Source organism: Eutrigla gurnardus (genome assembly GCF_963514095.1).
Source record: "Eutrigla gurnardus genome assembly, chromosome: 15".
Classification (NCBI taxonomy): Eukaryota; Metazoa; Chordata; class Actinopteri; order Perciformes; family Triglidae; genus Eutrigla; species Eutrigla gurnardus.
Window position 1 is genome coordinate 21,163,002 of NC_139938.1, and position 25,239 is coordinate 21,188,240.

Consider the following 25,239-nt stretch of genomic DNA (forward strand, 5'->3'; position numbering starts at 1 on the left):
AGCCTATAATTCAGCACATAATTCTGGAGGACGACGATGATACTGACCAAAATCTGTTTGTTGTATTGTAGGGAATCAGGTGTTTAATCGTGTGTAAATGTTCGTCAAGCAGTATGTCTGGAAAGAATTTCTGCAATTGTTTTGCGGTCACACAATTGTTGACATTTGCAATGCAGTCCGGTCTATAACACACCAGTTGGTATGACTTGAGAGTGCTCTTGGGAGTGTTCACTCTGAACTTTAGAAAACACTGTCTCCACATGAATCTTCATTCCACCCACGCCATAGACGAAAAGAGTTATTTCTTTACTTATGGGGTTCAGTCTGATTGCATCCTTGTGGTTTATGTGATCAGTGTATGAGGAAAAGTCTATTAAGGTATTAAAGATTTTCTGTTCGGCATTACCTGTGACCTTGAGAAGAATCATAATGACTGGCAACTCTTGCAATCCAATTTCCACTAGTAGACCTGACTAATCTTTTATAGTGCTGAAGGTTTTTGATGTAGTGTTTGAGAATGCATTTCGACATTGCTTTGCCAACTCTAGCAAAAGTTTGCGAAAGAACATTATACTTCTTCTTACCTTTATCTTACTCTGGACCAAGTCGGATCTTTTCCTGACCTGTTCTGCTTCTGTAAATATTTAAGCTCTTACACTCAATATGTATGTCACTATAGTGCATTTTTACACATTTCATGATCAAATATCTCATAATATAATTTCAATCTTTATAGTATTAAAATATTCATATGATTAATTAATTAATTAATACTATTACATAAACAGATAATGTAACATCAAATTGCACAACCTCTTCAAACAACACATCTTTCTCTTTTGAGCCTATAACATGCTTCAGTTAACATACACAACAAATTACCAGTCATTAATTATTTAACCATGCTTGATACTCATAAACCAGAATGTGACTCCATCCATCCATCCATTTTCTTCCGCTTATCCAGTACCGGGTCGCGGGGGCAGCTGCCTGAGCAGGGACGCCCAGACTTCCCTCTCCCCGGACACTTCCCCTAGCTCCTCCGGGAGGACCCCAAGGCGTTCCCAGGCCAGCCGGGTGACATAGTCACTCCAGCGTGTCCTGGGTCTTCCTCGGGGTCTCCTCCCGGTGGGGCATGCCTGGAACACCTCCCGAGGGAGGCGTCCAGGGGGCATCCGATGCAGATGCCCGAGCCACCTCAACTGGCTCCTCTCGATGTGGAGGAGCAGCGGCTCTACTCCGAGCTCCCCCCGTGTGACGGAGCTCCTCACCCTATCTCTAAGGGAGCGCCCCGCCACCCTGCGGAGGAAGCTCATTTCGGCCGCTTGTATCCGGGATCTTATTCTTTCGGTCATGACCCAAAGTTCATGACCATAGGTGAGGGTAGGAACGTAGATTGACCGGTAAACCGAGAGCTTCGCCTTTCGGCTTAGCTCTCTCTTTACCACGACGGACCGATACAGCGACCGCATTACTGCAGCCGCTGCACCGATCCGCCTGTCAATCTCGCGTTCCATCCTTCCCTCACTCGTGAACAAGACCCCAAGATACTTAAACTCCTCCACTTGAGGCAGGAACTCCCCCCCGACCTGGAGGGAGCAAGCCACCTTTTTCCGGTCGAGAACCATGGCCTCAGATTTGGAGGTGCTAATCCTCATCCCGGCTGCTTCACACTCGGCTGCAAACCGCCCCAGGACATGCTGGAGGTCCTGGCTCGAAGGAGCCAACAAGACCACATCGTCCGCAAAAAGCAGGGATGAAATCCAGTGGCTCCCGAACCAGATCCCCTCCGGCCCACGGCTGCGCCTAGAAATCCTGTCCATAAAAATAATGAACAGGACCGGTGACAAAGGGCAGCCCTGCCGGAGTCCAACATGCACCTGGAACAGGTCTGACTTACTGCCGGCAATGCGAACCAAGCTCCTGCTCCGGTCATACAGGGACCGAACAGCCCTTAGCAGAGGGCCCCCGACCCCGTACTCCCGAAGTACCTCCCACAGAATGCCACGAGGGACACGGTCGAATGCCTTCTCCAAGTCCACAAAACACATGTGGACTGGTTGGGCAAACTCCCATGAACCCTCAAGCACCCTGCGGAGGGTATAGAGCTGGTCCAGTGTTCCACGGCCAGGACGAAAACCGCATTGTTCCTCCTGAATCCGAGGTTCGACTATCGGCCTAATTCTCCTCTCCAGCACCCTGGAATAGACTTTCCCGGGGAGGCTGAGAAGTGTGATCCCCCGATAGTTGGAACACACCCTCCGGTCCCCCTTTTTGAATAGAGGGACCACCACCCCGGTCTGCCAGTCCAGAGGCACTGTCCCCGACTGCCACGCGATGTTGCAGAGACGTGTCAACCAAGACAGCCCCACAACATCCAGAGACTTGAGGTACTCAGGGTGGATCTCATCCAACCCCGGTGCCTTGCCACCGGGGAGCTTCTTAACTACCTCGGTGACTTCAGCCCGTGTAATGGGTGGATGAACCTCTGAGTCTCCAGCCTCTGCTTCCCCAATGGGAGACGTGTCAGTGGGGTTGAGGAGATCCTCGAAGTATTCCTTCCACCGCCCGACGATATCCCCAGTCGAAGTCAGCAGCTCCCCACCTCCACCGTAAACAGTGTTGGTGGAGGGCTGCTTCCCCTTCCTAAGGCGCCGGATGGTTTGCCAGAATTTCCTCCAGGCCGACCGATAGTCCTCCTCCATGGCCTCCCCGAACTCTTCCCAGACCCGAACTTTTGCTTCAGCGACCACCCGTGCTGCAGCACGCTTGGCCTGCCGGTACCCATCAGCTGCCTCGGGAGTCCCCCAAGCCAACCAGGTTCGGTAGGACTCCTTCTTCAGCTTGACAGCATCCCTTACTTCCGGTGTCCACCACCGGGTTCGGGGATTGCCACCACGACAGGCACCGGAGACCTTACGGCCACAGCTTCGAACAGCCGCGTCAACAATGGAGGCAGAGAACAAGGTCCATTCGGACTCAATGTCCCCAGCCTCCCTCGGGATCTGGTCAAAGCTCTCCCGGAGGTGGGAGTTGAAGACCTCCCTGACAGAGGGTTCCACCAGACGTTCCCAGCAGACCCTCACAACGCGTTTAGGTCTGCCAAGTCTGTCCAGCTTCCTCCCCTGCCAGCGGATCCAACTCACCACCAGGTGGTGATCAGTTGACAGCTCAGCCCCTCTCTTCACCCGAGTGTCCAAAACATACGGCCGGAGGTCAGATGACACAACCACGAAGTCGATCATTGACCTCCGGCCTAGGGTGTCCTGGTGCCATGTGCACTGATGGACACCCTTATGTTTGAACATGGTGTTCGTTATGGACAAACCGTGACCAGCACAGAAGTCCAATAACAGAACCCCACTCGGGTTCTGATCGGGGAGGCCGTCCCTCCCAATCACGCCCCTCCAGGTAACACTGTCGTTGCCCACGTGAGCGTTGAAGTCCCCCAGTAAAACAATGGAGTCCCCGGTTGGAGCACTCTCAAGTACCCCTCCCAAGGACTCCAAGAAGGCCGGGTACTCTGCACTGCCGTTTGGCCCATAGGCCGAAACAACAGTGAGAGACCTATCCCCGACCCGAAGGCGCAGGGAAACGACCCTCTCGTTCACCGGGGAAAACTCCAACACATGGCGGCCGAGCTGGGGGGCTATGAGCAAGCCCACACCAGCTCGGCGCCTTTCACCGCGGGCAACTCCAGAGTAGAAGAGAGTCCAGCCTCTCTCAAGGAGTTGGGTTCCAGAGCCCAGACTGTGCGTGGAGGTGAGCCCGACTACCTGTAGCCGGTAGCGCTCTACCTCCCGCACTAGCTCAGGCTCTTTACCCCCCAGTGAGGTGACATTCCATGTCCCCATGGCTAGAGTCACCGTCCGGGGATTGGGTCGCCGGGGCACCCGCCCAGGACAGCCACCCAAATCCCACCGCACCGGCCCCTTCTGAACCCTCCTGCGGGTGGTGGGCCTACAGGAGGGCGGGCCCACGTCGCTCTTTCGGGCTGTGCCCGGCCGGGTCCCGTGGGCACAGACCCGGCCACCAGGCGCTCGCCTGCGAGCCCCAACCCCGGGCCTGGCTCCAGGGTGGGGCCCCGGTGACGCCAATCCGGGCGACGTGAACGTCCTCGATTTTAGCTTCTTCATTAAGGGCTTTGGAACCGCTCTTAGTCTGACCTGTCACCTAGGACCTGTTTGCCTTGGGAGACCCTACCAGGGGCATTAAGCCCCGGACAACATAGCTCCTAGGATCATTCAGGTGCTCAAACCCCTCCACCACGATAAGGTGTCGGTTCAAGGAGGGGCTGTGTGAATGTGACTCAAAGTTATGAATTCTTTCCTTTTCTCATCACCACTCGCATCTTTCCACTTGACAAACATCACTACATTCACATACAAATATTATGGTTGAAGTAAGAAGCCAGCATCTTACCGGCTGTCTCTCCGGATTTTGTAGATGTTTGTATTAGTCCTGTGCAATTTTCCAGACAGATCGCAAAACAGCAATGTTGCCTACCACAAATGTTTTCCCTGCGTATATTAGCGTGGTGATTACATCTATGGATCTGTTTTATTTCATGGACTTTCGCGCCATTTTTAAGTGGCTCGGGCAGCGCTTAGTTTATATGCATTTCTTATCCCTCTGAAGCCCAATATTTTGTAAAACTGTAGTTTGACCTCTTGGATGAGAGGAGGAATGTGTCTTCAAAAAGCTAAAGCAAGTCCAGTTGCCTGCGATAAAGCTTTAGTGTAGCAAAATCTGCTTGGAATTTAATTTTAAAAATGCTTACTTCATATTCATATTCATGTTTAAAATTAAAAAAGAAAAATTGTTTTGGCTCAAATTAATACAGTACATCTCTTAAATGAGAGTTTTGCTTCAATCGTTCAATGTGGCCTTGAGACCCACAGTTTTAGTCGACCACATAGATGGTATATGAGGAGGGATCTGATGGTCTGGTCTCTGATGCCGTAGATGAGAGCACTTAGACATCTGGGGAAAAGGGTTAAACACACATAAAGAACACTACGGATTCGTATCAGTGTTAACCTGTCAGTGTTTTTTGAGATGGCAGTAACCAAGGGGTTGTGTATAGTTGAACAGAGACTGAGGGCCAGCTGCAACAAATGCAGCAGCAGTGTGTTACGAGCCTTACAAGCTGAAGCTTTGTCTGTGGAGGCTGACCTGGCTGCTATCATCACAGCAACAAAAGAGGAAGTGACTGCCACACTAGCTGATACAAACACAATAGAATTGTACACCTTGTCGTAATCATCTGACAATCGACCAAGCTGTATTCTTTCCTTGGCACAAAATTCTTTCATCTGCAGACTCGCCATGTCTTGAAATGGATAATCTAGCAGTAGAAGAACTTGTATGAGTACATTAAGTGAGCTGCATGCCCAAATCACAATAATAGCCACTGCTGTGTTTCTGATGGTAATGATGCTAGCATGTCTCAGTGGGTAGCACACGGCCACATATCTCTCCAGAGACATCACCACCAGTGTTAGAGGGGAGATTACATTTGTGAGATCAGTAAGCATGGAAAAAACACAACATACTGGATATGTCAGTGTTATTCTACAAGCAGCCAGTAGGTAAAGTAATTGGCTCAGTGCCATCTGCATGGTGTCTGCACAAAGGAGGTTAAACAAAAGAATGTAACGGGAGGTCTCACAAAACACCAATTTACTCCTCAAAGTGAATAACATGATCCCGTTAATTAAGAGAAACACACAGCATGACACTGTAATTGGAGCAGAAAACAACATCATTTCCAGTATTCCCCATTTCTGCTGTTCAAAAGTGATGTTCATCTGAAATGAAGTTTCATACAACATAATTCAGCCAATTATGGGAGCCACTTGAAATCGAGATGGGTATTTTCTATCTACATTCAAGTAACCTTAAATAGCATTGAAGTCCTTCCAACTCTATTGGATCCTTGTTATTCAAGTATAACACAGAAACAAAATTATCTTACACAACTTGCCCTATCAGAAAAGTAAAAATCCCATTGTTTAGGCAGTGATGTCTATTGAGTTCACATGCAAAACAGAAAGTTATCCAAATGCGGTGATGGTTGGCATGTTGGCTGCCGTGCCTGACTCCATGTGAGCAGAACTGGTCTGCAGGGTTTGTCAGATGCATTTTAAGAAATCAATCCTCACACCCACTTCACGTGATATCATCACACATAAACTTGGCAACTGGATCTGTGAAAAACAGTAATGGGTGATGTAATGGTTTCAAAGTTATTTCTCTAAAACCCTAGTCCATGTCATCATATTTTCATTTGTGGATATGACACGAGTATGGAAGTAATTCTGTGCCATCAGTTTGACTATGAATTTCTATGATTGACATTTTTTAGTATCAAAATCAGACATTGAAGTTTAAAAACCATCAAATTTCTAGCACTGAAAAAAAATCAGTATGAAAAAAATCAACATCTCAAAAAAATTCAGTGTAAAAAAAATTCAATTCCTAAAAGAAATTCAGTCTAAAAAAATTAAATGTCAAAAAATTCAGTCTAAAAAAATCAATCACGTTACGTTAATCACTGCATTGCTAACAGAACAGATGGGTTCCATGTCCATAGTTCCACGGTTGTGATGGCGACGAAGCCAACGAGCCACTCCAGCAGTCCTGGGACATCTTCAGAGGCTCCAGCAGTCCTGGGACATCTTCAGAGGCTCCAGCAGTCCTGGGACATCCTCAGAGGCTCCAGCAGTCCTGGGACATTCTCAGAGACTCCAGCAGTCCTGGGACATCCTCAGAGGCTCCAGCAGTCCCGGGACATCCTCTGAGGCTCCAGCAGTCCTGGGACATCCTCTGAGGCTCCAGCAGTCCTGGGATATCCTCAGAGGCTCCAGCAGTCCTGGGATATCCTCAGAGGCTCCAGCAGTCCTGGGACATCCTCAGAGGCTTGTAGCTGCAGCGTCTGCTCCAAATGTCCAGATCCCTGTGTTGCAGGAACATGATTATTGTTGATCTTTTATTTTTGTTTATCAGTAGTGCAGTTTATAGGTAATACCACACAGTATAAGCTTTTACAAATGTTTCCTGTTAAATGTTTTACGATTATATCTGATGTTCTGTATAAATCTAAATAATAAATATCTGAATATATATTATTGTTGACTCATGTTTCCTCTTATGGCCTGCAGGTCTATTTCCCTCCTGCTCTGGAGGAGAGACCCTGCTGCAGTGGTTGGCATCATGGCTGAGGAGATGGGGTGTAGTGGGGTAATAGCAGGTCTTTGCTCCATCACCTCATCCATGACAACAAACACTTCCAGTTTACAGCAGTGACCTCTCCTCCCTCAGGGCTGACACCTTCAGTTCATACAAACAACATATACAAACACTTCTCATAATCATTGTTTAGATCAACTACTCACCACTAGTCATATATTATAATATGTACTGTAATACTTTACAACATGGGATCATCTTAATGGACTCTGATGTTTTAATACATTGTAGATATTACCCAGCACTGACTTTGACTGGTTATTTATAAGAAAGATAACTTCATCTTTTTTCTTTTATGCTGTAGTGTTCAACACTTTAAACTGCTTCCAACTCACCTTGTATTTCTGCTCCACCTTCCCTCCATCCCATGTTCTTTAATAAACATCCTGTATGAAGATTAGCAAGTTGAAACAGAAACGTTTCAGGTAGACATCTCAGGAGAGCAGTATATCTCCCATCTATATGCTGGTGTTCAACCTTATATCATTGAGAAGCTAAATATGCAACAGCAGAACTTAAACGGAGCCCTGCATATGAGAATTACAACATTAAAATACATGTTCTTATATGAAGCCTCTTACTGCAGCATTCCTCCTGCTGGTGAACTTCTCCTTGTTCCCTCCACCAAATGAGGCACTCTGTGTTTTCATTTTTCCCTTTAACGAACAACGATGCACCGCGTTATTAAAAGAAAATTCTAATTAGTAAATATGTAACCACGGTTTAAGATGAGCACTATCTTCTTAGTTAACGTCGCAAAAAACTACACATTTGCCGCTACGCTCGCTAACCTATGTGGTAAATTACCGTCAGTAAGCTAGCCGGCTAGCAGGACCTTCGATTCGTAACGTTATCGTACAATTCCAACAACACTAAAGTAACGTTCATTATCAATATGATTTAAAAGTCAGCTGAAAACATAAAAATCGTGTTAGGTTATACTTACATGTGTACGCAGTTTGTGTCGAGCTGTCGCCAGAATCACAGCATTCGTCCGCCATTATCTAAAAAGTTTCAGAAGTCAGACGAGCCGCGATGCATTTTGGGGAAGTTGAGTAGATCTAGCAAGGTCCGCTGCATTGGCAAGAATTTCCGCTGAAATTCTTGCCAATGCAGTATACATCCCGGCATTTCTCACGTACACAATTCACGTACCATTGTATGTAGACGCACTACATACTCAAATATACGTCACATTTTAGTACGAGTAGGACGTTAGTATGGCATTTCGAACACAGCCCGAGTCTGAATACTCTAACATTGCAAGTCTCGTAGGCTCATCAAGATTCTCGGCAGGTTTGAGTCAACCGATCCCATACGCCAGGGGTGTCCAAACTACAGCCCGCGGGCCAACTGCGGCCTGCGGTCCAGTTTTTATTGGCCCGCAGCAAATTCTGAAAATATAATTGAATATGGCCCGCACAAGAAGCTTGAGCTCAACTCTGTTGCACTTCTCAGTTTCAACACTAGATGGAGCCAGCCACGGAAACGGTGCTTCTCCACTAAGCAAAATTAAGCAAAGAAAAACTTTTACCGCGAGTCACCAGAAATGGCAGCACCGAAGAAACGCAAAATAGCAAGTGAGTGTAGAAGATTTCAAACACGGTGGGAAAATGAATATTTCTTCAAAGAAATCAACGGAAAGTGTGTCTGTTTGATTTGCAATGAAGATATTTCTGTGATGAAAGAGTATAATGTCCGTCGGCACTATGAGACCAAGCATCAGAGCTACACATCGTACACCGGTGCCGAACGAACACAGAAAGTCAAGCAAATGGCAGCTAGCCTGCAAGCTCAACAACAGTTTTTTTTTCGTGCTAACAAAATACAGGAAAACGCCACAACAGCAAGCTATGAAGTCGCTAAACTTATTGCCCAGCACGGCAAACCGTTCTCAGACGGTGATTTCATAAAGCAGTGCCTCATCAAAGTCACAGAAATAATGTGCCCGGAAAAAGTGCAGGATTTCAACAACGTGAGCTTATCCAGAAATACAGTGGTGCGGAGAATCGAGGACTTGTCAGCTAACTTGAAACTTCAGCTGAGAGACAAAGCTTGTGCTTTTGATTTCTACTCAATAGCATGCGATGAGAGCACAGATGCCACAGACACCGCGCAGCTGTTAATTTTTTTGCGGGGAGTAGATGATAATTTTTGCTGTACGGAGGAGCTGCTTGATATGATGAGCCTAAAAGGCACAACGACGGGTAGAGATATTTTTGAAGCTGTGTCAGAGGCAGTTGAAAAGATGGGACTTCAATGGGACAAGCTCTGTGGAGTAACAACGGATGGAGCTCCGGCCATGACGGGCGAGCGCAAAGGAATGGCATCGATGGTGTGCGCAAAGGTAAAAGAGAGCGGAGGTGAGGCTGTTAGGATGCACTGTATAATCCACCAAGAAGCACTGTGTGCCAAGACTGTCCAGCTGGGCGATGTGATGAACACTGTTGTAAAAACTGTCAACATAATTCGAGCTAGAGGACTGTACCACAGAGAATTTCAAGCTTTCCTATCTGATGTGGATGCTGAATACGGGGATGTGCTCTACCACTCTGATGTGCGCTGGCTCAGCCGCGGCTCTGTGCTGCAGCGGTTTTATTCGCTGAGATCAGAAATCGACCAGTTTTTGAAAGACAAGGGCCGACCTCTTCATGAACTGAGTGACCCTCTGTGGCTGGCAGACCTGGCATTTTTAGTTGATCTTACTCATCATCTGAATACACTGAACAAGAACCTACAAGGCAAAGAACAGCTGGTGCCACACCTGTATGCGCACATGAAAGCCTTCTGTGTAAAGCTCCGCCTGTTTGAGACACAACTACGAAGCTTTAATGCTGCACACTTCCCTGCGCTGTCTGAAATCAAGTCTGCTTTTCCAAAGGCCGACCTTTCTGCTAAAAAGGAGAAATATGTGTCTGTGATTGCATCTCTCGTGACAGAATTCAACCAGCGTTTCCAAGATTTTTCTGTCATTGAAAAACAAATCAAGCTGTTCTCGACCCCCTTCCTGGTGGATGCAGAAGAAGTGGAAGAGAGTCTGCAGTTAGAACTGATTGAAATGCAATGTGATGATTCTCTGAAGAGTCAACATCAGCTTCTCTCCCTCCCTGACTTCTATCAGAGTTTGGATAATGCCAAGTTTCCTCTGATGAGACGCCACGCAAAAAGAATGATGAGCCTGTTCGGCTCAACATACATATGTGAACAAACATTTTCTCTGTTAAATCAGAACAAAAGCAGACTGAGAACCAGAATGACTGATAGCCATCTCTGTGAAGTCCTTCGTGTCTCAACCACCAAACTTTCTCCTGACATGTCAGCCATCCTTCAATCCAAAGGACAGCATCACTGCTCCCACTGAGTGCAATGTTCTTCAGATTATAGGTGAGTTAGAAATACACACAGTATTCATGTGTAAATATGTCACCTCTAGTGTGTGGCCCGGCCCTTTGTTTATTTTTCTGTATTTGGCCCTCACTAAAAAAACTTTGGACACCCCTGCCATACGCCATTGCAACTACTCAGTACTCTTGCGCGAGACTTGCATTGTTTTGGCAACGGGCTGCTGTTTAGCTGTAAGCAATCGTTGCTATGTTGTAACATAGTCATACATATGAACACATCAACACATTGGACATCCAAGCCTACATGGGTCTGTTGATTTTAGTAGGAGTATATCGGTCCAACAATGAGTCTGTGGGATGTGGAGTCAGGGAGGCCTATATTCTGGTCAACTATGTCCCTGCAACAGTTTCATGTCCACTCACAAGTTATCCGATTGGATGACAGAACTTCACAACCTTTCCGACCTTGCCTACGTTTGCAAGGCGCATTCCGACCTGATTGCAAAATGCCAATCCTGTGTGTGAAGACACACACACACACACACACCCCACACACACACATGGATGATGTGTTTATGCTGATGTTCTGATGTTTTGTGAATTTGGTCTCTGTTTTGATTTTTTGATTTTTTTTACAGTACACGGAAATTTTGGAATAAAGTGTACAATTTCAATATTCACTGCAGTTATTCATGTAAACCAGTAGTCTGAGACATTGTTAAAAGCTTAAAGGGGTGTAAAATCAAATTTGGTCATGATCAGTGTTTTTTGTGTTAATGTAAGAGCAGTTAAAACAGGAAACGAACACGACACAAAGGTTAAGGTAATAAAGTTAACTTCAATGTATTATGTTGACATCATAAATAATGCAGGAAGAATATGAAGTACTGTTGCAAGATGAGACCACATTTATTTTATTTTTAATTATTAATTCAAAACCCATATCGACTTTAAATAAATGGACATCAAATAAATTATTTTAGTCATATTCTATATTTAAAATGTTAAGTTTTTGACCTGTGTCCCAAATCAATACAGTACATGTGTACAGAGTATGTTTCAATGATTCAATGTGGCCTAGAATGAGACCTACAGTTTTAGTCGACAACATAGATGGTATATGAGGAGGGATCTGATGGTCTGGTCTCTGATGCCGTAGATGAGAGCGGTTAGACATCTGGGGAAAAGGATGATGCACACATAAAGAACACTATGGATTCGTAACATTGATAACCTGTCAGTGTTTCTTGTGATGGCAGTAACCAAGGGGTTGTGTATAGTTGAACAGAGACTGAGGGCCAGCTGCAACAAATGCAGCAGCAGTGTGTTACGAGCCTTACAAGCTGACGCTTTGTCTGTGGAGGCTGACCTGGCTGCTATCATCACAGCAACAAAAGAGGAAGTGACTGCCACACTAGCTGATACAAACACAATAGAATTGTACACCTTGTCATAATCATCTGACAATCGACCAAGCTGTATTCTTTCCTTGGCACAAAATTCTTTCATCTGCAGACTCGCCATGTCTTGAAATGGATAATCTAACAGTAGAAGAACTTGTATGAGTATATTAAGTGAGCTGCATGCCCAAATCACAATAATAGCCACTGCTGTGTTTCTGATGGTAATGATGCTAGCATGTCTCAGTGGGTAGCACACGGCCACATATCTCTCCAGAGACATCACCACCAGTGTTAGAGGGGAGATTACATTTGTGAGATCAGCAAGCATGGCAAGAACACCACATACAGGATATGTCAGCCTTACACTACAAGCAGACAGTAGGTAAAGTAATTGGCTCAGTGCCATCTGCATGGTGTCTGCAAAAAGGAGGTTAAACAGAAGAATGTAACGGGAGGTCTCACAAAACACCAATTTACTCCTCAAAGTGAATAACATGATCCCGTTAATGAAGAGAAACACACAGCATGTCACTGTAATTGGAGCAGAAAACAACATCATTTCCAGTATTCCCCGTTTCTGCTGTTCAAAAGTGATGTTCATCTGAAATGAAGTTTCATACAACATAATTCAGCCAATTATGCCACTTGAAATCGAGATGGGTATTTTCTATCTACATTCAAGTAACCTTAAATAGCATTGAAGTCCTTCCAACTCTATTGGATCCTTGTTATTCAAGTATAACACAGAAACAAAATTATCTTACACAACTTGCCCTATCAGAAAAGTAAAAACCCCATTGTTTAGGCAGTGATGTCTATTGAGTTCACATGCAAAACAGAAAGTTATCCAAATGCGTTTCCCCGATGATGGTTGGCATGTTGGCTGCCGTGCCTGACTCCATGTGAGCAGAACTGGTCTGCAGGGTTTGTCTGGCATCACATGCATTTTAAGAAATCAATCCTCACACCCACTTCACGTGATATCATCACACATAAACTTGGCAACTGGATCTGTGAAAAACAGTAATGGATGATGTAATCGTTTCAAAGTTATTTCTCTATACGCTAGTCCATGTCATCATATTTTGGTTTGTGAACATGACGAGTGTTTTTCTGATTTGGAAAAAAAGGATTTTTTGGTTCGTACTTCTTTTTTTTAATGTAATACATTTTGTCTACGAAAACGTATAATTTTTAAACAAATGGAAGCTCCAATTAGAACAGTGTGAATACATATGGCCTCAGGAAAAATTTTGGGTTTAAATATGATAGAGAAATCAAGTTACACATTTTATTTTAAGCACTCTCTTTCATCATTGGAAACGTTTTGTTCTCTAATGTCTTTTATGCATTTTAATTATCAAGAAGATTATTTTGTTCCTATCAAAAATGTCAATCGGGACTACAGTAATGAATGTTCTAATTGTATGGTTTAGTTACGTTTATAAGCAGACAATCATTTCAAGATATGCATTTTATATTTACAAACATGTTTTGCTCAATCTTAAAAAATCAATCATCGTCAACCGCTTGATCCAGGGTTTGGTCGCGGGGGCAACAGCTCCAGCAAGGGACCCCAAACTTCCCTTTCCCGGGCCACATAAGCAAACTCTGACCGGGGCATCTCAAGGCGTTTCAAGGCCAGTCTGGAGATATAGGGCCCTAGTTTCGTAGACCAGGCGCAGTCAGCATTCAGCGCACCTGCGCCACGCCGACGGGGTGTGTCCGCCTGGACTTTGCAAGTTTCGTGCACCGCGCAGGTTCGCGCAGGCACACCTCCCGTCTCGCCCACCCGCGCAAGTGGGAAAGAGGGAGGAGAAGAAGGCGTGAGTGGGAGACGAGGAGGAGACGAGGCGTGGACTGGAATTAATACAGCCGATTCAGATCTTCACCAATCAAATGAGCTCCTCTCCTCACCTTTAATGCGCAAGGGGAGGTTCAGTGCAAGATCCGTCACTTGACAACCCGATGACAGAAGCAGCGCCGCCGCTCCCACCTCGCGCATCACGCGCTGTGCATGCGTATCATAATAATAACAATGCCGATATTATAAAAAACAGGAGAGAGAGAGGGAGATGTTTTGGTCCGAGAGGCTGAGTTTCCGTTACGCGTGCCATCCGCCTTTGATCTGACGTCAGATGTGACGGGACAATCTATATAGATATAAATTCACGTGTTGATTCAATTAGTTGCATTAAATAGTGTTTGTTGTGATTATTTATTGCATTTAAATGTGCCTGGAACTGTGGAAACCTGCCTGTGAGGCCTCGGTGACGTGTGCGCACTGCGCGCCGTCAGCCAAACTTCCACTCCGCCAGATGTGATTCGCATTGAATGAATGGACTTTACTTCCGCTACGCCAAGCTGAATCTGTGACGCCTCCCCCTGCTGCGCCGCCACACCCATCTTGGCGCAGCGATCCACCAAACTGCCAAACTGACCGTGCGCAAGGCTGTGCGGGTCGAAACTTGCATTACGCCGGCTCCGCCACCCTGCGCCGCCCTGCGCTGCGCCACGAAACTAGGGCCCATAATCACTCCACCTAGTCCTGTGCAGTGTTGGGAGTAACGCGTTACAAAAGTAATGCATTACTGTAATGCATTACGTTTTGCTGTAAAGCGGTAATGTAAGGCATTACAAAAAAAAAAATGGTAATATTTTACTCGGTACAATTCTCAGTAACACGCGTTACAATGCATTTTAAACCCGAAATCAATTGGTGTGTTGTTTTTATACAAATTTGCCAAAAGTGTGAAAGCCGGTCCGTGTAACGCTACACTATGTTAATTAATCGCTGTTCTTAGCAGGCTCCATGAGCTGGACACGGAGCGGCTCCCGGTCAGTCAGAGCGCAGCCGACCCGGCACACCGAGGATCAACAGCTGAGGGGCGGCGGCGAAGCCGGAGGCTCCGATTCAGGTAATTTCGCAGCATAACACAGGGTCATTAAAAAAGTCATACGGCAAATCTGGAATGAAAAATGGCACTGTTATTTCATCCCCGAATCCCGTTCATGAACACAATATCTAATATCAGTTAACGAGTCGTTTTCCGTTTCTCGTTTTCCGTTTTTACGAATAACGGGATACGAGTCATTTTCCGTTTTTCGTTCTTTTATTTTGAAGCGAAACACATCACATCCTGCTGTGTAATGAGCTGCATTGAACACAAGAAGATCTATTGAGAACAAAAAAATCCATATTTCCTTTTATTTTGGCGAAAAGTAATGCAAAAGTAATGTAAAAGTAGTGTAATGCCTTACAATTCAAAGACAGTAATATTGTAATGTAACTAATTACTTTGAAATGACAGTAACAAGTAATAAATAATGCATTACGCTTTTGAAGTAACTTGCCCAACACTGGTCCTGTGTCTTCATCATGGCCTCCCCCAGCTGGTTGTCCCTGTACCACCTCAGCTGTCTCCTTTTGATGCAAAGGAGCACCCTATCTCTAAGGGAGACGTCAGCCACCCTCCTCAGGAAACTCGTTTTGGCCGCATGTACCCGCGATCTAGTTCTTTCAGTCGTGACCCATCTCTCATGACCATAGGTGAGGGTAGGAACGAAGATTGACCGGTAGATCATTAGCTTTGCCTTCCGGCTCAGCTCTCTTTTCGTCACAATGGTGACGGTACAGCAAATACCGCCCCCGCTGCTCCAATTGTCTGGCCAATCTCACGTTCCATTGTCCCCTCACTCACGAACAAGAACATGAGGTACTTGAACTCCTTCACTTGGGGTAAGGACTAATTCCCTACCCGGAGCAGGCAGTTCATTGGTTTTCGGCTGAGAACCTTGGCATCAGATTTAGAGGTGCTGATCCTCATCCGGACCACTTCACATTCGGCTGCGAACCGATCCAGTGAGTGCTGGAGGTCACAAACCAATGATGCCAGCAGGACCACATCATCTGCAAAAAGTAGCGATGAGATCTGCAGCATACCGTACTGCAAACCCTCCTCCTTCTGACTACGCCTCAATATCTTGTCCATGACTATCACAAATAGGATTGGTGATATTTACATTTACATTTAGGTCATTTAGCAGACGCTTTTGTCCAAAGCGACTTACAATAAGTACATTTGTCAAAAGAAGGAAACAAAGAAACCACGACGTATCATTGCCGATGCAGTAAGAGCTAAGCGAAGCCTTGGCGGAGGCCAATCCCCACTGGAGGGTAAGTTCGACTTACTGCTGGGTACACGAACACCGCTCTTGCTTTGGGAGTACAGAGATTGGATGGCCCTAAGAAGTGACACCCTCACCCCATACTCCCACAGCATCTCTCTCAAAATCTTCCGGGGTGTCATGACTGTGGGTTTTTGATGTTTTGGTTTCTGGGGTTTTTTTGCAGTCATTCTGTCTTGTGTTGTCACACATTTTTCTTGTCTTGTCTATGTCATGACTGTGGGTTTTTGTAGTGTTGGTTTCCTGTTTAATTTTGTACTCCTTCTGTTTCGTGTTGTCACATGCTTTGCTTGCGGTTTTAGTTTCCCTCATTTTTCGTCTCGCAGCTGTGTCTCATTGTCTCGTCAGCCTTGCCTCTCGTTCTCTCCTATCACCATAGCCTGCCCTTGTGTTTCCACACCTGTCTGTCGTCGACCTTATCAGCCCTGGTGTTTTTGGTCTATCTGTTTCTGTTCTATCTTTCTCAGTCGTCTGTTTTATCCTGGGTGTGTCCACCACCTGATCTGTCCTGCCTATGTCCTGGTCTTTGTCTGGATTATTGTTTGTGAGTTTTGTCCACGGGTCTTTGTTTTTTGATAGTGTTTTTGCCCTTGTGGCCTCCCTGAGTTTTTTGGATGTTTTTGGTTAGTTTTTTTTATAGTGTTTTTGCCCCTGTGGTCTCCCTGAGTTTTTGGACTTTTTATTTTTGCTATCTTATTATTATTATTATTCCACAAAATACATGTAGACTGGATGGACATATTCCCAGGCCCCCTCCAAGACCCTCGCAAGAGTAGCAAGTGGTCCCTTGAGTAAAGAGGTAAAGATAATGTTTGCATCCTCAACTAAAGAAAACTGAATTACTTAATATGTCAATAAATATCTATGCTATCTGCATCTGGAAACACCCTGCAGATACGAAGTACCACATGGGCTAGAATCATGACTCGTACCCTCTGCCCAAGGAAGCCCTAGCACCAGCTCACAAATCTCCTTTAGGCTAAATGTCTTTAAATGTAAAACATTGACATGATATTCAGTCACATTCTACTCATGAAGACATTTATCTGTGCCTCTAGGGCTGGGCGATATGGCCTTTTATTAATACCGCAATATTTTTAGGCCATGTCATGATACACGATATATATCTCGATATTTTTCCTTAGCCTTTAATTAACACTTTGATGCATGCAATCACACCAGTATGATGATTCTATGGGCCCTAGTTTCGTGGCGCAGCGCAGGGCGGCGCAGGGTGGCGGAGCCGGCGCAATGCAAGTTTCGACCCGCGCAGCCTTGCGCACGGTCAGTTTGGCAGTTTGGTGGATCGCCTGCGCCAAGATGGGTGTGGCGGCGCAGCAGGGGGAGGCGTCACACATTCAGCTTGGCGTAGCGGAAGTTTCGTGGCAAAAAGCCTCGCCGAGACTGCGCTGAAAGCTCGCCAGCTCCAACCTGGTCTACTTTCGGCGCAAGGCGCAAGGCGTAAATGAAGTCCATTCATTCAATGCGAATCACAGCTGGCGGATCGGAAGTTTGGCTGACGGCGCGCAGTCCGCACACGTCACCAAGACCTCACAGGCAGGTTTCCACAGTTCCAGGCACATTTAAATGCAATAAACTATCACAACAAACACTATTTAATGCAACTAATTGAATCAACACGTGAATGTATATCTATATAGATTGTCCCGTCACATCTGACGTCAGATCAAAGGCGGATGGCACGCGTAACGGAAACTCAGCCTCTCGGACCAAAACATCTCCCTCTCTCTCTCCTGTTTTTTATAATATCGGCATTGTTATTATTATGATACGCGCGCACAGCGCGTGATGCGCGTGGTGGGAGCAGCGGCGCTGCTTCTGTCATCGGGTTGTCAAGTGACGGAACTTGCACTGAACCTCCCCTAACGCATTAAAGGTGAGGAGAGGAGCTCATTTGATTGGTGAAGATCTGAATCGGCTGTATTAATCCCAGTCCACGCCTCGTCTCCTCCTCGTCTCCAACTCACGCCTTCTTCTCCTCCCTCTTTCCCACTTGCGCCGGTGGGCGAGACGGGAGGTGTGCCTGCGCGAGCCTGCGCGGTGCACGAAACTTGCAAAATCCAGGCGGACACACCCCGTCGGCGCGGCGCAGGTGCGCTGAAAGCTGACTGCGCCTGGTCTACGAAACTAGGGCCCTATATGTCTACATTAAAATATTCTTGTTCATACTGCATTACAGTTTTTCTCCATTGGTTTGGCTCATTTCTTGAAACAGAAATTACATTCTCAAAACTCTAAGATCATTTGGCAAAACAGTCTTACAGTTCAGCACAACACCATATCTCTCCCAAAACTGTTCACTCATGCTTCAAAACTAAATTCCTTTCCCATATAAATAGTCAGTGCCCCCAAAAGACAAAAGATCCTTCTCAATTGCTTTGGCTCATTTCTCGAAACAGACCGGACGTTCTCAACACTCTTTGGTGCTTTTGCCAAAATAACCTGGATGGTTCAGCACAACACCATGGTTCACCTGCAAAAGCTCATATCTCTCCCAAAACAGTTCGCTCATGTGTCAAATCTAAATTCCTTTCTCATATAAATAGTCAGTGCCCCCAAAATGCATCATCCCTTTGGCATTGTGTAAGCACTGCAAGTCAAAATGTTTAGATGTTTTGTCACTATGGCAGAGGACAATTGAAATATCCCTCATGTCCACCACTAAGTCTTAGCCCAGTCCTTCATTGACAATGGTTACTGTACTCGTTATTTTTTATCTAGCTAACAGAATACAATTGTGTGTAAAACTGAAAAAAATAGGATTTTACGGTAAGAGTAGCCACCTGTGCCAGGTTGTCGTTCAAACATAGAATTCAAAAGACAACACTCCATTCGTAATGTATGTCTTATGTATTTCTTACAGAATGAGTTACCAATGAAATTGTATTGTTGCTTTACTTTTTACCACTATTCTAATGCATCACTGAACAGTGACTGGAATACTACTGTATCCCATTGAGGTACATTACTGCAGGGCTATAACACACACACACACGCACACTAAATGAATAGGTAAATGCACATTTCTTGCTTTATGCACAGTGTCCAGTCCTACAGTATACAACATATAATTCAATTATTGACTGATATGAGTACACCTGTTTTCCCTGCGAAAGGTTTGGATGATGGAGGAGACTGTAGAGCGAGGCACATTAGGCTGCACTCTGCGACCTGCCTCCACCATTGTGAGGCGGTGGTTGACAACATGGTCTATAATTGTGGCCCGAATTTCATCCGGGACAACATGGTGTCTTCGTGCTCCTCGACCCTTTTCCCCCTATTCCACCACCACGCACCCTTACTCCTCTTCCTCTTCTTCTTCATGGAGCAGGCAGTTGCCCTTGTTCATTTGCTTGGCCAGGTGCCTCCATGTTCAGAAATGGTACTGGTCCTGGTCAACCATTATATATATACTGTATATGTTTGGCAGCATTCACAATCATAGACAGCACCTGTCAGGTAACTAAACATACGGTTTGATTGGTCATCTGAGATGAGTGAAACTCATCCTTCGTTACTCAAGTTCTAGTTTCACCTGACTGTCAATTACTGTACTCAATTTATCAAACGTTCCAAGAGATTCATATATGGTATTCATGGTACTATGTTCTTGACTAATTTTGACAATTGATCAGACTATTGTGCAAGTGATGACTTACACAATGAAATAATGCTGACATGTTTTGAAGAGAACAACCATTAGACTGAGAATCGACAATCAGTTTAGATCAACAAGATCTATTCACTTGGAAATTGTGCTAAATGTAGGCTACCTGTACTTAATCATTTGCAAAGATGTAATGAGATATTGAGACATGTACTAAGACAATTGCAATTTGATTAATGAATGAGAAATGCAATTCTGTTGTGGACAATTGCCAAGTGGTTTGGAGATTTGTCCATGTTGTTTGGAGAATGTAATTTCTGTTTCAAGAAAAGAGCCAAACCAATGGAGAAAAACTGTAAATGAAAAACATGCAAAATGTTAAATAGATGACTTTGGGCTGGGCTGAGTTAATCAAAGCCAATGTGAAATAAGTCTAAAATGATAAGAGCTAGATGCATACCAAATTTCTTGAATGTTGGAGCACCATTATCCAGACTAAGGCCTGCCATGCCCCAAGGGTGTAAAAAATGCATTTGAAGGCTAATAGTAAATGTAGTGTTATAGAGCTGACATGCCACACCCCCAAGCCCAATTGTGATATCAAATTGAAATATTTACGAGTTCAGGAAAAAGTCCATTGACTGACATCCTGTTGGGCAAACTCTTCAAAAAGGATTATTAACAACAATACAAATATTATTGTTAATAATGAGAGCAATGATCCCAGTCATGTATATTTTTGATGAATACACCAAGAAGAGAGACTCGCACACAGGAATCAGACAAAACTTCAAGTCCAAATCAACAGTCTCCGTTTTAATGCAGGCAGAGGTCATACACGAGAAGGCAGTCATAAATGCACAGGTAACAGGGAATCCACAGGCAAAAATTACAAAATCCAAAAACAAGCAAAAAGGCAAAATCCAGGACAGGTGAGCAAAACTTCAAGGGCATAGGCAGTCTCAAGAAGAAAAACAATCCACTGTAACCTCTGTGAATCCAAAGCTGACTATAGTCAGTGGCCTCTTTCAAGGTTTTTTTTTTAAGTAATGAATCCTAAAGGTCTACAGTAAGTTTGAGTTATGTTTTACGAGCTATTGACAGTTAATAAGAACAGATTAAAGAGCATTGTATTTGAGAGCATGTTTGCTTGATTGGCAGTCTACCATTTCACTTCCTTCCCCGCCAAACTTTGGATCTGACATCTAATGTGTTGTCTTAACCAGTCTTAATCAATGTGTATGAATATATAATTGTTGATTTTCTATTTTATTTTACATTAAGTGTATTTGAACATCTAATGCCTAAAACAGAAAATGGCAACACCTGCAAGTCAGTCAAAGTTAGACTTCTGCTAACTTTTCCAAATAGTGCGTTGTTGTTATGAAACTATTGTTTTTAGTTTGGTGAAATACTCTGAGGTATCACAGAGAAAAATCCCCACAGTTGTCCCAATCCCCTGATAACTCATTTAGAGACATTGAATATCCAAACCGTAACTCACCATCACATCTTCATTAAATATTGATATAATTAATGCCCTCTGTGGGTGTTTTTGAGTAATCTTAGTTGTCCTAAGCACGTATATGGAGTAAACATTGATCTCCAAAGTCTGTCCTCAAAAGGTAATTTGAAACTTAAATGTTGAAACTCAAGTATGAAGCTGCATGTAGTTGTAAATAAACTTCAACATATGAAACAAACACATTTCAAGCTGTCCTTGCCAAGACTTTTGTGTTCTCCAACAGTTCTCCAAGCCTAAAAGGGGTCTGGAACAGTTACCCTGAAACGCTTTATTCCCCGTTTACCAACATACTGCAGTGGATAGTGACATACTTTCTAAAGTAATGTAAATCATATGTGTCATTTTGATTCAAATATGGTGTAATATATGAAAAGTCGGATTTTCGTCCCTGTAAACGCCCGAAAATCTCCCTAATTTTCGGGAGTTAACGACAATTTACAGGCTGCGAACGCCGCGTTCGTCTGTGCCGAAAATTGTCGGAAACGAACCACAGCGAAGGCTCTAATTAGCATATGAATAGCGGCGAAACCCCGCCTGGCCAGAGATGGCTTGAATATCCTCACTCAGGATTGGATGAAACCACTAGTTTTAAACAAGTATAATCGCTCGTGATTGGTTGGCAGATCTGGTCATTATAAATGTAAAGCCAACCCACGTTGGTAGATCTGTCACTATTGGTCAACCTGATGAGTCATTATAAATGTAAACCCCACCCCCGTTGGCAGATGTGTTACTATTGGTCACACTGGGTCTTTTAAACAAGAATAATCACTAGTGATTGGTTAGCAGATCTATATATATATATATATACACATTTATTTTTATTTATTTATATATTTATAAATATAAATATTAATGAATTTATTGAGGAAAGGAAAAATTGCCAGGAGGAAGTATTCAAAGAAAGAGCTTTATTGACAACACAACACACAAATGAACTGGTGACATTCTGTCCGAATTTGGTCAATTTTACAGCCGCCTGCAGTGCGTGGCCCTGTACTTGGGAGTCTTCTCTAATCGCGACTGTAGAGTCGCACAGAGCTCGGTGAGCTCCTGGCTACGAGAGGATGGAGGTCGCACAATCCATCCAGACACCCCGCCAACGACGCCGTCTGCCTCATCAGACATCATGTGCCGTCTGCCTCATCAGACATCATGTCTGTGGTGGCGCACTTCCAACGGTCCGCCTCATCGCCAGCAAGCACACTCCGTCTCACTTCCAGCAGCTGTAAAACAATCAATAAAGACAATCAGTACTGCGCGATGCACTGCGCATGGACACAACACATCTATTAATGCACCTGAAAATAGGTTTAGGTAGGTTTGGTCACATTGACCAAAAACAGATCTAATAAGTCTTACCCTCTTTCTCCTGGAACGACTCCGAGCTGACGTCTTCACAGCTTCCGCCTGCGATGCGAGATCAGGCTGTGTGTGTCTGAAGCTCCTGCGTACCGTTTCATAGTATGTCTTACAGGCAGCTGGAAAACAATTAAATGAGTGGTATGAATAAGAAAACTTAAGTCACAGTAAAATTAAAACAAGGAAGAAGAAAACAGTAAAAGTTACTTACACACAATGGCGTCGTAATTCAGCGTCATAGAAATCCGGACTTGCGGACAAAGCTCCGAGCAAGTAAGAGGTCACAGCTTCGTTATGAGGCGAGGTTCGTCTGTGAAAACAAAATGAACAGTTAAGATCGGTATCTACTGTTAACGCATCTATTTCCTTATACAGCAGAATGAAAGCATATTCTTTAAATCGTACCCTTACTCCGGTTCGTAGCGCCTACAATTCGTCTCCGGGTTGTGAAGACGGCGTACTGCTTCCTGTAAAAGACCAACATACACTTAACAAAGCAACTTAACGTTACACTGGTTCCTCTCTCTTGTTCTTTTACAAGGCTACTATGCTACTTTTAGCTTGGACTATTAGCTTTTAAGCTACTTTTAGCTTGGGCTTGCTTTGCTAATTTTAGCTTAGCTAGCAGTCACCGAACATATTCTTACCGCAATCATCCTGAGAGTCTCCAGCAGTCCTGGATATAAGAATTATAACATTTAAACCACATTTTCTTAAGTGAAGCCTCTCAGAGCAGCATCCCTGCTGCCGGTGAACGTGAACGTCTCCGCCTCGTTCCCCCCACTGAATGAGGCGCACGGTGTCTGCATCAGTCCCTTTAACGGACAACGGTGCACGGCGTTATTAATCACCGTTAGTAAATATATAACCACGGTTTAACATAAGCACTATATTATTAGTTAACGTCGGTAAAAACGGCACATTTTCCGCTTCGCTTGCGCTCGCTAACCCCTAAATGGTAAATTAGCGTCAGTAGGCTAGCCGGCTGGAAGGACCTTCGATTCGTAACGTTAACGTACAATGCCAACAACAATAAAGTAACGTTCATTATCAATACGATTTAAAAGTCAGCTGGAAACGTAAAAGTCATGTTACAGTATACTTACATGTGTACGCGGTTTGTGTCGGGCTCCTCGCCAGAATCACCGCAGTCGTCCGCCATTATCCAAAACTTGTGAAGTCAGACGAGCCGCAATGCATTTTGGGAAGTTGAGTAGATTAAGCAAGGTCCGCTGTACTCAGAAATTCTTGCCAATGCAGTATACATCCGGGCATTTCTCGCGTGCACAAATTCACATACTATTGTATGTGAACGCACTACGTACTCAAATTTACGTCACAATTAAGTACGAGTAGGACGTTAGTATGGCATTTCTAACACAAGCCTATGATCTATGATCTATGAACCCATCCTTGACCCTCAGAACTACGACCAGCCATTATAAAGCAGTTTATAGTTGTTAATGTTGTGTCAAAAGGTACTGCATTTAAACATGTTACTGCGCAAGTTTCCTGGCTTCATCCCCATCCGGACAGACATTTTTATGGAAAGCCAATAGAAGTTTGGAGCTTGCAGGGAACAGACACGTCATACCCAGCATCATTTCTGCCTGTTGAGCGCATTGCTGGGAGATGTGTGGTTAACACATCCACTGTGCATTTAAGCACAGAAAGGGTCACTGTAGTCATGCCACTATGCACAGTGGTTGAGCTCTAGGAGACTGTGATGTTGTTTGCATGAATGTACATTTTACCTTTGTGGCAAAGCCTGATTAAAAGTAATTGTTGAAGCAAATTGTTTTGTGTATCTTTGAATGAAGATGAAATTAAGTTATATCTTTGAATGAAGATGAAATGAAGTTAACACCTTTCAGAAAAATGTCACCTGGGGGAAAACTCCCCCTGCTACCCTGATTTGCATTTGTATAGCTCACAGCATTTTCATTTACATGTTAAAGCCTCCCCTAGGATTACGGGGAGGGGGGTCATGGGGGGACAACTGCCAAGCAAGGCCCACGTCAATTCCCGGCAATTTACGTCAGTTTTCGGTGTTTCCTGCAAATTGCCGTTTGCAGTCGTAAACCTGAACTTCCACGTCAATTTACAGGGCCGCTAACTGACGAAAATCCCACTTTTCATGCAGTGACTGGTAGGTAAATACTTCTCCAGTGCTTTTGGTTGTCTTGATACTAGCTTCGTAACTTGTTTTTATTAAGCCACCCTTTGCACTTTACACTACTTAAAATGAACCTGAAATAAAAAAAAATGCCCCTTTACAGTTTTAGGTTTGCAGTCCCGATCACGCTATTCATGCCAAAAAAAATGACAAAAAATCAATGCCTTCCTATTTTCACGTCAAAATCCTTTTTTTTTTCTTCTGCAAATACAAAATATGATTCATGCTTACATCAGCTAGTACCAACCAATTTCTACCAATAATCATGACATCCATCCATCTAACAAGCCAAGCTGGAGAAGGAGGTGAATTAATCTTTTCCACCATCAAATCAAATTCCTTCCAACGTTATGTCCTGTAAC

At 44.4% G+C, this 25,239-nt stretch overlaps 2 protein-coding genes across 2 annotated transcripts; both read right to left on the bottom strand.

Annotated features, from left to right (window-relative positions):
- Positions 1 to 4,877: 4,877 nt before the first annotated feature.
- Positions 4,878 to 5,705, bottom strand: LOC311025352 (odorant receptor 131-2-like; the record flags this gene model as incomplete). Its single annotated transcript, XM_084028202.1, has 2 exons — positions 4,878 to 4,983; positions 5,041 to 5,705. The coding sequence occupies 2 exons, from the start codon at positions 5,703 to 5,705 to the stop codon at positions 4,878 to 4,880; spliced, it is 771 nt and encodes a 256-aa protein (XP_083884328.1).
- A 5,979-nt stretch (positions 5,706 to 11,684) lies between these two features.
- Positions 11,685 to 12,494, bottom strand: LOC311025353 (odorant receptor 131-2-like; the record flags this gene model as incomplete). Its single annotated transcript, XM_084028203.1, has 1 exon — positions 11,685 to 12,494. The coding sequence occupies one exon, from the start codon at positions 12,492 to 12,494 to the stop codon at positions 11,685 to 11,687; it is 810 nt and encodes a 269-aa protein (XP_083884329.1).
- Positions 12,495 to 25,239: the final 12,745 nt, after the last annotated feature.